Raw genomic sequence first — 13012 nt, 5'->3', positions numbered from 1 at the left:
TCTGGGCCGCTTTCCAGACGAAACTGGACAAGTGTAAATGCATATGGTTGTTGAAACCACATGTAAAATGTAGCCTACTCCTCCCCCCAAAAAAGAAAAAAATAAACATGTGAGAACGTGTTATAGGCTACATGTCATGTTATGGCCAGATATGACGACGCTACATCTGCAACACGCATCACCGCATGAGCAGCTGAGCATCTACCGGTACTCATCAAACCCGCGCAAACTACCGCAAATCAAAGTGAAAGTGAGTCGCAGACGCTTTACACACAAGTAAAGTAAAGAAGCGAAATTATCTCTCTATTCTCTATTATTGCTGTATTTGATTTTGACATTTTAGCTAATGATCAATAAAATGCAGCTCATAACTGTGTTCGGCGACGTGAACTCCATTAAATCTGCATATAGCGCGGGAATTGAAGATCGGATTTATAACCGTTTTGCAAAAAACACATTTATGTGACCAGGTGTAAAAGGAATCGTTTTGATAAATCAGATAGCTATCCGATCTGTGATAACGCATGAAGTGGCCAGGTGGCCTGATGTTTATACTTGCGCGCTGGCGCGCTGCGTCGAGTGAGAGAGTGACGGCGATTAGCTTTGGAGTGACTCTACAGTCATATTCAGAGAAACAAAGTGTCTCCCCTGTTCTTTCTGACCACTGTTGGAAATCTGTAGCATGAAAAGAAATCCCTCTCCTTGATTTCATGTTTATAGAGAAGTAGAACCAGGAAATCAGTCGGGGGAAATGCGTTTATATAATGTCTATGGGGAAATGCAACGGTGCATGTCGGACGGGACGCATCATAAACAAAATATCGCATAAATATCGCGAGACTTTCGATATGATATCGGGCAACGTGATATCGCGATAACGATATTGATTCGATATATCGTGCACCCCTAATCTACAGATTCACATGAGAATTTAGTTTCAGAAACTCTAGTTTCAGAGGTATAGTAACTCTTAAAACCTACATGAGGACTCACTCAAGAGAGAACTGTTTATATTTCATTGGTGTGGAAGGAGCTTCATAGACAATAGACTGTAACACTTTAAAGGGGGGGTGAAATGCTATTTCATGCATACCGAGTTTTTTACTCTGTTAAAGAGTTGGATTCCCATGCTAAACATGGACAAAGTTTCAAAAACTAAGTTGTACGTTTGAAGGAGTATTTTTGTTCCAAAAATACTCCTTCCGGTTTGTCACAAGTTTCGGAAAGTTTTTTTCGAGTATGGCTCTGTCTTACGTAAGATAGGGCGGAATTTCCTTATACGGGTCCTAAGGGCACTTCTCCGGTAAGATCGCGGCCGCGCGCGCACTCGTAGACCAGAGCAAGAGAACGAAAGCAGTTCGCCATCAAAGCGCCCTGCTCGGCTTTTGGAAGTCAATGTCACCAAAGAAGTGTGTTTTTGGTTGCCAGTGCAAGACAACCCTGCACAGATTCCCAAAGAACCCAGCGTTAAGGAACTCGTGGATGGAGTTTGTTTTTCCTGAGCATAAACGGAGTTGTGTAGACTGTTTGTTCCCTGCATTTCGACGATGATTGTTTTATAAACAAAGCCCAGATCGACAGATTTGCAGATCGTCTAATGCTTAACCCTCTATGGTACGGTGTTGCCTCCAGGCAACATAGTCTATTTTAGCTTTTTTATAATAAAAACGTAATAAAATTGAATTGCTCAATGCTCTCTAAGGGTAGGGGAACTCAAATACTAACTGATGAAAATGCAAAAGAGTGGACACATGACCCACAGGGGTCCATTTTGGTCCCTCTTTCAGCACACGTGCACATGTCACATGGCTCCATATTTTCTCCACTGAAAAGGGCATTTTTTACTCATTTCTGTCCAGATAATCAGTTACAAAAAATCAGAGTCACCTTCATTGGTAAGTAAAGAAGTATTTTCAAAAACTTTACATTATATATCATCAAATATTTCATAGGAAATTACATAAAACTGCATGTTGCCTCGAGGCAACATTGTACCATAATGGAATCACATAAGGCCATACCAGGCATACTAGGTTTGAATACTTGAAAGTATATTTTATTTGTAAGGAAAGAAGTTTGAATTATCTAAATGTATTTGCATTTTTGCAAACTGAAAACTCAGCATGGTTCGATGGGACATTTGACCACTATAGTGGGAAATCGGGCAAATAGTGGGTTCGTGGGACGTGGGCGTGGCTTGTGAGTGGTCAGCGGGGGCCGACTGGTCATTTGGCCACTATAGTGGGTAATCGGACAATTAGTGGGTCCGAGGGACGGGGGCATTGCTTGGGACCGGTCAGGGGGGTCAACGGGACATTTGGCCACTATAGTGGGAAATCGGACAAATAGTTGGTTCGTGGGACGGGGGCGTGGCTTGGGACCAGTCAGGGGGGTCAACGTGACATTTGGCCACAATAGTGGGCAATTGGACAAATAGTTGGTTCGTGGGACAGGGGCGTGGCTTGGGACCAGTCAGGGGGGTCAACGTGACATTTGGCCACCATAGTGGGTAATCGGACAAATAGTGGGTCTGTGGGACGGGGGCGTGGCTTGTGATTGGTCAGCGGGGGTCGATGGGACATTTGGCCACTATAGTGGGCAATCGGACAAATAGTGGGTTAGTGGGACAGGGGCGAGTGGCACCAAACTGAGGATGAAGGCGGCGCTAATTCTGGGGGTCTCGGATAATCGGGGGGCTCCCGTCAGGCCCCCCCTGACCACACACGGGTCATTAGGTCGGCCAGGGAGGTCTTCCACATGTTTGATCTTGCTGTTGTTGAGGCCTGGCTCCTCTACCGGAGAGACAGCAGAGTTAGGATGAGGTTCATATTAGGATAAGGTTATGGTGATTGTTAATGTTTTACCTTGAAACAACACCGATTGTAATGTTTTGATATGATAACTTGATGATATGATGGTTTGTAGTACTTGCGTTCCACGATGGTACAATGTTGCCTGAGGGCAACAGCTGGATAATAAATGTTACTTTTTATTAAATATGAAATGTGTAATTCATTAAAAACTTGATAAATATGTTTGTTCAAGTGTTTAGTTAAAGAAATTGATGTTTTCAATAAATTAATAAATTTTTTCTTCATGAAAATGTCAAAAAATTTTCATGAAGGGTTAAGAGGGTTAAGGATTGAGCAGTCGCAATGATAAAGGTTCGCGGTCGTGCGTTGGAACCGGACGGTGAGTAAAACTGTTGAACAAATGTCTCTGTGTGTTGTTAGCTATCGGCGCGTTAGCACAGCTTTAGCTTCGCCCACACGGCCTGTCCCCAGCCGCTCGTTTTTTTCCGGAAAGACTCGGTACAGCCTATCTTTCTTTTATAAATATAATAAAACTAAAGACTTTTCGGAGATATGAAGGATGCAATACTACTCTATAGGTACTCAAGATTAACAGGAGATTGAGTGAAAATGAGCATTTCATCCCCCCTTTAAGAATAATGTAATAACACACATCGGAGAGAAGCCTCACATGTGCTTTCACTGTGGAGTGACTCGCACAAGAAATGTTGAGATTCATATGAGAATTCACCCTGGAGAGAAGCCTTTCATCTGCCCTCATTGTGGAAAGTGTTTCACAATTAAAGGTAACCTTAAGATCTCATTAGAAATCAAACTGGAGAAAAGCCTTTCATGTATCTTCAATGAGTTACAAGTTTCACATATCAAAGAGACTTGAAACATCATTTGCAAACTCATTCTGGAAAAAAACTTCAATGTTTTGTAATAGTAAAAGTAAATGTCACCTCTAAATTTAATTTGGGGGAAAGTGATTAAATCTTGCTTGCAGTTACACTTGGCTTGGCAATTTTAATGCCACTAGCAAATCTTAAATTTGAGAATCAAAATGTTAGATAAACTTCTTTCTTGCTGTGAAATGCTACTATATAAATGGAGAAATAACAAATAAAAGAACGTTAACTGAATAAAATAAGGAACATTGCACTGAATTATTTGATTCCTCTTCAGTGAGAGAATGCACAAGTAAACACTGTTTCAGTCATGACTTGAATATGCCTACATTTAGAGTGGATGACGACATCAGGTATTTATGTCACATCATTGAGCCCTATTTTAACAATCTGAAACGCAAGTATCAAGCGCAAAACGCAAGTAACTTTGTGGGTGGATCTCGGGCGCTGTTGCTATTATACTGCCGTTAATAAATGACTCTTGCGCCCAAAGCAAATCTAAAATGTGTTGGTCTGAAGTAGCTTCATTATTCATAGGTGTGGTTTGGGCGTAACGTGAAATAAACCAATCAGAGCATCATCTCACATTTCCTTTTAAGAGCAGACGTGCTTGTTCCATGGCGGATTGCTATTATAACGGTGGATTTGCCAGGCGCATGACAAGAGTGGTTTACAGCCGAGGAGACAAACATTCTGATGGATCTGTTCTGATGTGTTGATGGAATGATGTCCATGTATGGCCGGGATCACATGTGCATCTGCTTCTCCTGACCGTGGTGATAGTAGAGGGTAAATTATTATGTGTATGAAGTGTATGTATGATTCCAGTACTGCCGCACTCTTTGGGGACGACTACTTCATCACATCACCTTCCTCCTCTCCTAGCCGCATAGTGTTGGCAACCCTCGACAGGTAGTCTGACAGGTAGTTGGCCACAATATTTAATTTCTTTGGCCTGTGCCGAATCTTGGAGTAGGACTGAAGGGACAAGTACCACTTAGTCAGCCTGGAATTGTTAACCCTCTGGGGACCAAAAACGCGCCCCCGCGTTTTGCTTGTTTTTTTTTTTAGCAATGCAAAATAAACTCAAAATGCTCTGTTAATTTTGATCTTTCATTTTCATGTTATACATCAATCGATCCTGGTTAGTTTCTTTTTTTTTTTTTTCTGTATACTCACAATAAAAATAAAGTGTTTTGCCAAATAAAGAAATTAACATGATGCGAGTTCTACACTCTCTCTGTCAGTGAACTCCAATTTGAAACGCATTCGAAAATGATCTGTAACTCCGCGAAAATTCAGTCAAACAGGCAAACATACCCACCGGCATAAAGCTTTAGATCGCATCTTTTAAATGAAGTAATTTATATTAAAAAAAAATATTCTCAGCTTCTTTAATCTGTATGAAAAGAGAGTGATTCCAGTCGAGCTCATTAACTTTAATTTGGCCACGCCTACTCACGGAGCGCGCTATTCACAAGATAATGTGTTAAGCCATCTATGCAAAACAGGTTCAGGCTGCCTCACTTGATGGGCCATTAGCCATTGGGGGAGTGTCTATGTCACACCCCTGGTCTGAATCTCATTAATATTGATAGGCCATTACCACTCCCACACATAAACCTCTTCTGACAAAAAAACTGTCTTACAAAGTTTAAATCAATGTATTGTTTTATGTGAACGATTAGGCAGGATGATTTTCACATCATTTTGAAGCCAGAACTCGAAGTGACTCATTAGTCAAATGTCTTGTGGACACTTAGGGGCGGTTTACACCTGGCCACTTCATGCGTTTTCTCAGATCGGATAGCTATCCGATCGTGAAAAGACCAGGTGTAAATGCCCTCCGAAACGCATTCGAGACTGATTTGAATCCGATCGCTCAAACCACTTCAGGAGGTGGTCTGGGCCGCATTCCAGACGAAACTGGACAAGTGTAAATGCATCTGGTTGTTGAAACCACATATGTAAATTGTACTCCTCCCAAAAATGCTAAAATATAAATGTGTGAGAGCGTGTTATAGGCTATATGTAATGTTATAGCCAGATATGACGACGCTACTGGAACACGCGCGTCACCGCAGATGAGCAGCTGAGCATCTATTCATTAAGCCAGCATGCAAACTATCGCAAATCAAAGTAAAAGTAAATCGCAGAGGCTTAACACACAATCATCATCATTAAAAGTAAAGAAACGCAATGATCTAACCAGGGCTGTTGCTGCTCTCTCTTATTGTGGTCTTTGATTTTGAAATTTTAGCTGATGATCAATAAAATGCAGCTCATATCTGTTGCTTTCGTGACGTGCACTCCATTAAATCTGCATATAGCGCGGGAATTGAAGATCAGATTTAAATCCGTTTCGCAAAAACACATTTATGTGACCAGGTGTAAATGGAATCGTTTTGATAAATTAGATAGCTATCCGATCTGAGAAAATGCATGAAGTGTTTTGTCGTCTTATTTCAGCAACTTTCATTTTTATTTTGTTCAATAACCACGCATAAACATTATTCTCTTAAAAATATGTACATACATGTTGTTCACATATTATGGTAGCCCTATTTGTGCTATATAGAGTGAATTTACACCTTTGCCATTAACATGTTTATAAATAACTGAGAAAAAGCACAAATGTCAGGGCATTTCAAAACATCCCAGGGGCCCCAAAAACACATTGGTCCCCAGAGGGTTAAGTTTAGGTCAGCGCCCAATGTTCGGTCTCCAAATCAAACTCTTGGCCCAAGAAGTAATATCGGAGGTTATCCAAGAACCACTTGATTGCCAGACTTTCTATTTCAATAGTGGCACTCTTGGTTTATCTGGGCAATACCTTCCCTATTGAGGTAGATGACTGTTTTCTCTTCTCCTTCAGCTCCCTGGTCCAGTACTGCCCCTATTCCTTTATCTGAGGCATCGACTTGCACCAGGAATCGTTTGGAGAAACCTGGACTCTGGAGCACATCTGGACTGGAGCATATCTTTTCTTTTAACAAAGTCTTCGGTCCACTTAACTGGAATATATTCTGTCTTGGCCATTAAACTGGTTATTGGTGTAGCTATGGTGGTGAAGTTTGGGATACATTGTCGGTGCCAGCCTGCAAGACCCCTGGAAAACCAAACTCTCTCTTGGACCTCAGTTGTGAACTTCATCTAATTACCTCTAATTTGTCTACTTGAGACCTCAATTCACCATTGCCCAGGCGGTACCCCAAATAGCTGGTTTCCTGTTGAACCCAATCACACTTCACCACGTTCAAAAACAGACCCGCTGCATGGATCGTCTCCAGGGTTAGAGATTGTCTGCCAAGTTTTGCTTTAAACAACATCATCAAGATATGTAGCAGATCACTCTTCACATCCCTACAGAACAGTGTCCTTTAAATTTGTATAGTCCTAAAGGCAGTGTAGGACCTTGCAGTATCAAGGGGCACCTGCAAGTACCCCTTGTACATGTCCAGTGTGGTGATAATTGGGTGTTGTGGATCTTGTGTCATGGATTCGGCTTTGTTTTTAGATGAACAGGTCACTAGTGTTGCTAAGGCTGGTTTTTAACAACTAAGAACTGTTTCTAAGCTAAAACCAATTCTCTGCTTTAAAGACTATTAATGCATTTGTATCATCACGCATTGATTACTGTAATTCTTTATATATAGGTATCTCACAGGGTCAATTATCTTGTCTACAATTAGTGCAAGATGCTGCGGACAGACTTTTGACTAGTACAAAGAAGTGAAAGAAGAGAGAGTGAATTACCTCAGTTTTGGTTTCTTTACTCTAGCTGACTGTAAAATTCATAATTGAGTTTTAAGGTTTTGTTGATGGTCTTTAATGTGTTGCAAGGTATTGCCCCAAAATATATTGTTGACCTTTTTTGATGCCTTAACAAAACAATAAATATGAGATCTTCTAGTCAGATGATTGTTCATGTTCCTAAAACTATATTAAAACCAAAGGGTGATTGGGCTTTCTTCTGAGATAACTCCATGCTTATAGATCCCTCTTCCAATGGACATTAAATCTTCCCTGTCTGTGGATGCTTTTAAGTCTAGTTTGAAGTCATATCTTTTTTTAGTATAGGTTTTAGAACTGATTGAGTGAACAGGATTTAAGTTTGTTTGTGTGTCTATGTAATTGCTTTTGTTGCATTATCTATGCTGGTTAGTACTTTGGTCAATGGCAGTTGTTTTAAATGTGCTATAGAAATTAAATTTGTATTGTATAAAGCAAGCCTGTCCTATTCTTTTCAGTAGTGCATCAATCCAAGGCAGAGGGTAGGCATACAACCTGTACTGAGCATTTAGCTTGCAGAAATCAATGCAGAACCTTATCCTTCTTCGGGACAATTTCTAGGGTGCTGCTCCATTCGCTCATTGAGGCTTCGATCTCATTGATCACTCCAAGCCTCTTCATCTCTTTGATCTACTCTCTCAAAGGTTCTGGCAATCTTTCTGGTACTTTATAAGGTCGCTGTCTTACAAGATTGGTATTGGTTAGATGGGTGGTGTGCTGTATCAACATGGTCAACCCAGGCTTCTTGACGGAATAAGATAGGAAACTGATCCAGGAAGTCTTGTAATTCAGTCATCTGGGGCTCTGCTAGGTGACCTAGGGACACCACTGAAGACTGCCTCTGGGGTTCCTCTTCTGCTGGTCCATTATCTTCTTCCTCTACCTTCCTGATCAACAGTGTAGTCACTGTAGTTTAATTGCTTGGCTCTTTCCAGTTTCAACTAGTTGATGTGATATATCTGAAACGCTTTCCTCTCTCTGGGTGGAAGACTTCATAAGTCACTGTTCCCCATCTTCCTGGTTATGGTGTATAGACCATGCCACTTGGTCAGTAACTTGTTTGCAAAGGTAGGGAGCAACAGCAACACCTTCTGCCGAAGTCCTGCACGCTGGTTGTACAATCTCTTCTGTTCTTGTTGTACCTGTTGCATGTTCTCCCTTGCTTGATCTCGATAGCTCTCAAGCTGGTCTAGCATCTCCAGTGCGATCCCACTTCCTTCCTCAGTAAGGCCACCATAGGTCTCCAATTCCTTCTGTAACATGTCCAATGGTCCCTGTATATGCCAGTTACACAGTAACTCAAAGGGTGAGAAACCGGTTGAGGCTTGTGGAACTTCTAGGTAGGTGAAGAGAAGAAAGGGCAACCACTTGTCCCAGTCATGTCATGTGTCCTCTACAAATTTCCACAACATCGTTTTCATGGTCTGGTTAAACCGCTCCACCAAGCCATCAGTCTGTGGGTGGTAGGGACTGGTTCTCCTGCTAGCTATGTTGCTTTCATGTCGGTTCAGGAAGTGTGGTCCGCGGCTCATGGCAAGGCATATGCGGAGGCAAGGCAGGCCTGTGGGGCCCTGCACACCATGAATTCCTCTTGGCACTGTCAAGTCATCTTCATTTTTACAGCGCTTTCAACAATGTAGATTGTTCCAAAGCGTCTTTACAGTGATAATAGGAGATTAAAGTAACATAGATTGTTTTGGCTTTATAGCAGCTCTAGAATAAAGTTATTTTCCAGCTAAAGTTAGTTTTGATTGATTCACTTCCGTTGCAATGATCATTAGTTATTAACTTATGATAAGAAGTTGAATATATATTCACAATGCAACTCAATGGTGGTCCAGGAGAGCTACATTGCATCTGTATATATCATACAGTTGTTACGATCGTTGTTGTTATTCAGATGCTCAGGACACTGTTTGGCTATTGAAACGGGTAGATGGAGTAATACACCAATGACAGAAAGAATTTGTAGTTATTGTAAAATAATATCTCTGCGATTGAAGATGAGAAGCATTTTTTGTATGACTGTTCTTTGTATATGGATCTGCGTAAGAAATATCTGAATTATCTCACACTTTTTGGTGATGTTTGTGTTGATGTGTCACAGGTTTGTGAGTCAAAGCATGCATGGAGATTAGCATTGTACATATATCATGGAATGAAAAAAAGAGCATCAGTCATGCTATTGTAACTTTGGAACTATGATCTGAGAGGCCATGTATTCCTGAAATAAACTACTACTACTACTCTGAAAAAAACAAACAAAAAAAACTTAGGGGCCATTAACATGACACCATTTTAAAAGGTGCAAACTTTAAAATGCTAACCTGTGAGAACGCTGATCCTACTGGGACGATCCTGGATAGGTTTATGTTAAATAGTAAAAAACAATTAGGTCACATTTTAGCCAAATGTTATGTAGAGATTTCATAGATGAAATCTATGTTGAATGATTTTTTTGTTGTTTCTATTGCTACTTTTTGTAATTGTTTATTCAATGCTTTTTTACATCTAACACAATGACTTAAATGATCTTTTAGAGGGTAATAATTTCTCAACCAAAATTGATGTGAGATTAATTTGAGGTTAATTCAATTAATTTGTAATTATGTAATTAATTTGATAAAACATTTTAAAACATCTTTCTGTAGCTTGGTGCATATAGGATGTAATATACTTGTTGCTGGTTTTGATGCTTTAATGCTTTTATGTTGGGTTTGATGTGTGTTGCTTTGTGCCTTTAAAATAGGGTTAAGTTGTATTTGTTTTTGCTTTTCTTTAGACTGGATGCAGCTGAAAGAGGAGAGTGAAGAACTGATGGAAATGGAAGAGAAAAATCAGCATAAGAAAGATCATGATTTCAAAACTGGAGAAAAATCGTTTAGTTGCTCAATGACAAAAAGGTTTTCCACACGAAAAAGAGCTCTGGAGAAAACTAGAAGTGATTTCACCTGCCAACAGTGTGGGAAAAAAATCACTCATAAAGGAAACTTTAATGTCCACATGAAAGTTCACACTCAAGAAAAGCCTTTCGCCTGCGATCTGTGTGGGAAAAACTTCTCACGAAAAGAAAGTCTTAAAACTCACATGAGTATTCACACCGGAGAGAAGGCATTCTCATGCCCTCAGTGTGGAAAGAGTTTTTCACATAAAGGACACTTGAAGATCCACATGAGAGTTCACACTGGAGAGAAGCCGTTCACATGTGATCTGTGTGGGAAAAGCTTCGCACGAAAAGACAATCTTAAGACTCACATGAGAATTCACACCGGAGAGAAGCCATTCTCATGCCCTCAGTGTGGAAACAGTTTTTTACATAAAGGACACTTAAAGATCCACATGAAAGTTCACACTGGAGAGAAGCCGTTCACATGTGATCTGTGTGGGAAAAGCTTCGCACAAAAAGGACACTTAAATCAACACATGAATATTCACACTCGGGAGAAGCCGTTCACATGTGATCACTGTTGGAAGAGTTTCAGATGTAAAGAAGCTCTTAAAACCCACATGAGGATTCACTCGAGAACTGTTTGATTTGTCGTAAGTGTGGAATGAGCTACACAGAACGTAAACACCTGAAGAATCATGTAATAATTCACAACAAAGAGAAGTGTTTCACCTGCCCTCATTGTGGAAAGAGTTTCGCAGCTAAGGGAAACCTGAAGATTCACATAAGTCACACTGGAGAGAAGCCTTACAAATGTCTTCAATGTGACGCGAGTTTTACATATCAAAGAGACATGAAACATTTAAAAACTCATTCTGGAAAGAAACTGTCTAAGTCAAGAGAATTAGAAAAAAGCATTTTCAAAAATCATCTGCACAATCACTCTGAAAGAAAGTGATTTAATTTTGTTTAGTGTTAGAATTTTTTTTTTTGCCATCACACTTGCAGATGGACATTAAAAGTATTGCAGACGTGAGTCACTATTTTTGTGAGGAAAGAGTTTAATGGCGCAGCCATTTTAAATGCCACCAGCAACTCTTTGTGAAATAAATCTTGATTTCAAGTTCAGTACTTCAAAATCAAAATGTCTTACTGTGAAAAGCCTAAATGTAAAATAAAAATAAAATGATATAAACTGAATAAAATAATGAACACTGCACTGAATTATTAGTTCCTCAATAGAGCGAGTGATCACGTTGGAGTAATGTAAGTTTCGTGGACACTTGAATGAGTTAGATTTGTATGTGTTTGTTCTTAACCCTGGAGGAGGGGGAATTATGTAATACAACTTGTTTTGCTGTGAGGAATGGAGTCACAGTCAGATTACAGGTCAGTTGATTTGCACCAGCTTAAACAAGAGTTAAGGGAGAAAATGGCAGTAGAACTTCAGCAGCAGATGACTTGCTTAACAAAAGAAATTTAGGAGATTACAGCATAATTTCAGGCTGTGCCTTGAAAGAATAATTTCGAATAAATAAGAATAAGTTATCGGCAAGTAGACCCTAGTGGTAAACCCTATCTAGGCCTGGAGTAGTGCCAGAAGCCCAGTAATGTTTAGTTGGAAAGGCTGTGTTTAAGGCAAATTAAAGGAGGTGTTCCAGTTAGTTCACTGTAAATTTTGTCCTATCCCTGCCTCTAAATTGAACCCTACCCATAATTTATCCCTGAAATCAGAGGTAAACAATAGGTGAATAATACTGATATAGAAGCACTTAACCCTGGTTGACATAAACTTGACATAAACTTAGTCATGTCCCTCAGATCTGCTTGGTTGATTGGAATTTTGTTCCAGAATCGTCAAATATGTTGATCCATTAACATGTTGTACTAGATGAAATCATGTTCAGCATTCCAGTTAGGGTCAGAAATGTAGGTAAGACATCAGTTTGCATTTGTCAATAGAGGTCGACCGATGTGTTTTTTTTCAGGCCGATGCCGATCTTTTGAAATCCGGGTCGGCCGACGGCCGATTTATTTTGGCTGATTATGCGCTTGTTTTTAACCTCTATTTGAAATAAAAAATGTAACACAAATAATTACTTAAGATAGACAACATTTCTCAACAAAAACATTTATTGAACACTTTACCAATCTGCACTTGTACAAAAGACAAAAAGACCTTGAGATATGTTTGGTAATTGTACCTGAATGAATTGAAAATTAATTTGCTACATTTCAGATTAATGTTTGTTTTCCTTAACATTTTAATTCACAGTAACTTAAACACTTTGCAGTTTAAATGATGTCCTGATTAACAAAATGACGGAGTATGTTTTTATGTTTCCACTGTTCGATCGCGCCCGCACACAAATATATGTAAACACTTTGCGACTTTAAACACACGCGACTTTTCGATCGCGCCCGCGCTTCCCTCTCTCTCTCTCTCTCTCTCTCTCACACACTCACACACACACAACATATTCCAGCATTGCAATCTTTACATCGCAGCCTGAGCTAAGGCGGAGCTACAGATTAGGTGTCCCTAAAGAACCCGCGTATCTAACAGTAGTTCCGCATTACTTTGCACGCGAGTTTTATTTATTTTCATAGCGTGTTTTCTCCGTGCAAAT

At 40.0% G+C, this 13012-nt stretch overlaps 1 protein-coding gene across 1 annotated transcript in view; it reads left to right on the top strand.

Moving 5' to 3' along the window:
* The window catches only part of LOC308692745 (uncharacterized protein), a 30186-nt gene extending 18587 nt beyond the window's left edge, over positions 1 to 11599 (top strand). The window contains exon 4 of the mRNA XM_081369073.1: positions 10278 to 11599. Within this exon, the coding sequence (XP_081225199.1) occupies positions 10278 to 11029 (752 nt within the window). The 3' untranslated portion in view covers positions 11030 to 11599. The remainder of the gene's footprint in view (positions 1 to 10277) is intronic.
* Positions 11600 to 13012: the final 1413 nt, after the last annotated feature.

Source organism: Scardinius erythrophthalmus, assembly GCF_964197995.2.
Source record: "Scardinius erythrophthalmus genome assembly, chromosome: 6".
NCBI lineage: Eukaryota > Metazoa > Chordata > Actinopteri > Cypriniformes > Leuciscidae > Scardinius > Scardinius erythrophthalmus.
This window is presented reverse-complemented; position numbering and strand designations above follow the sequence as displayed.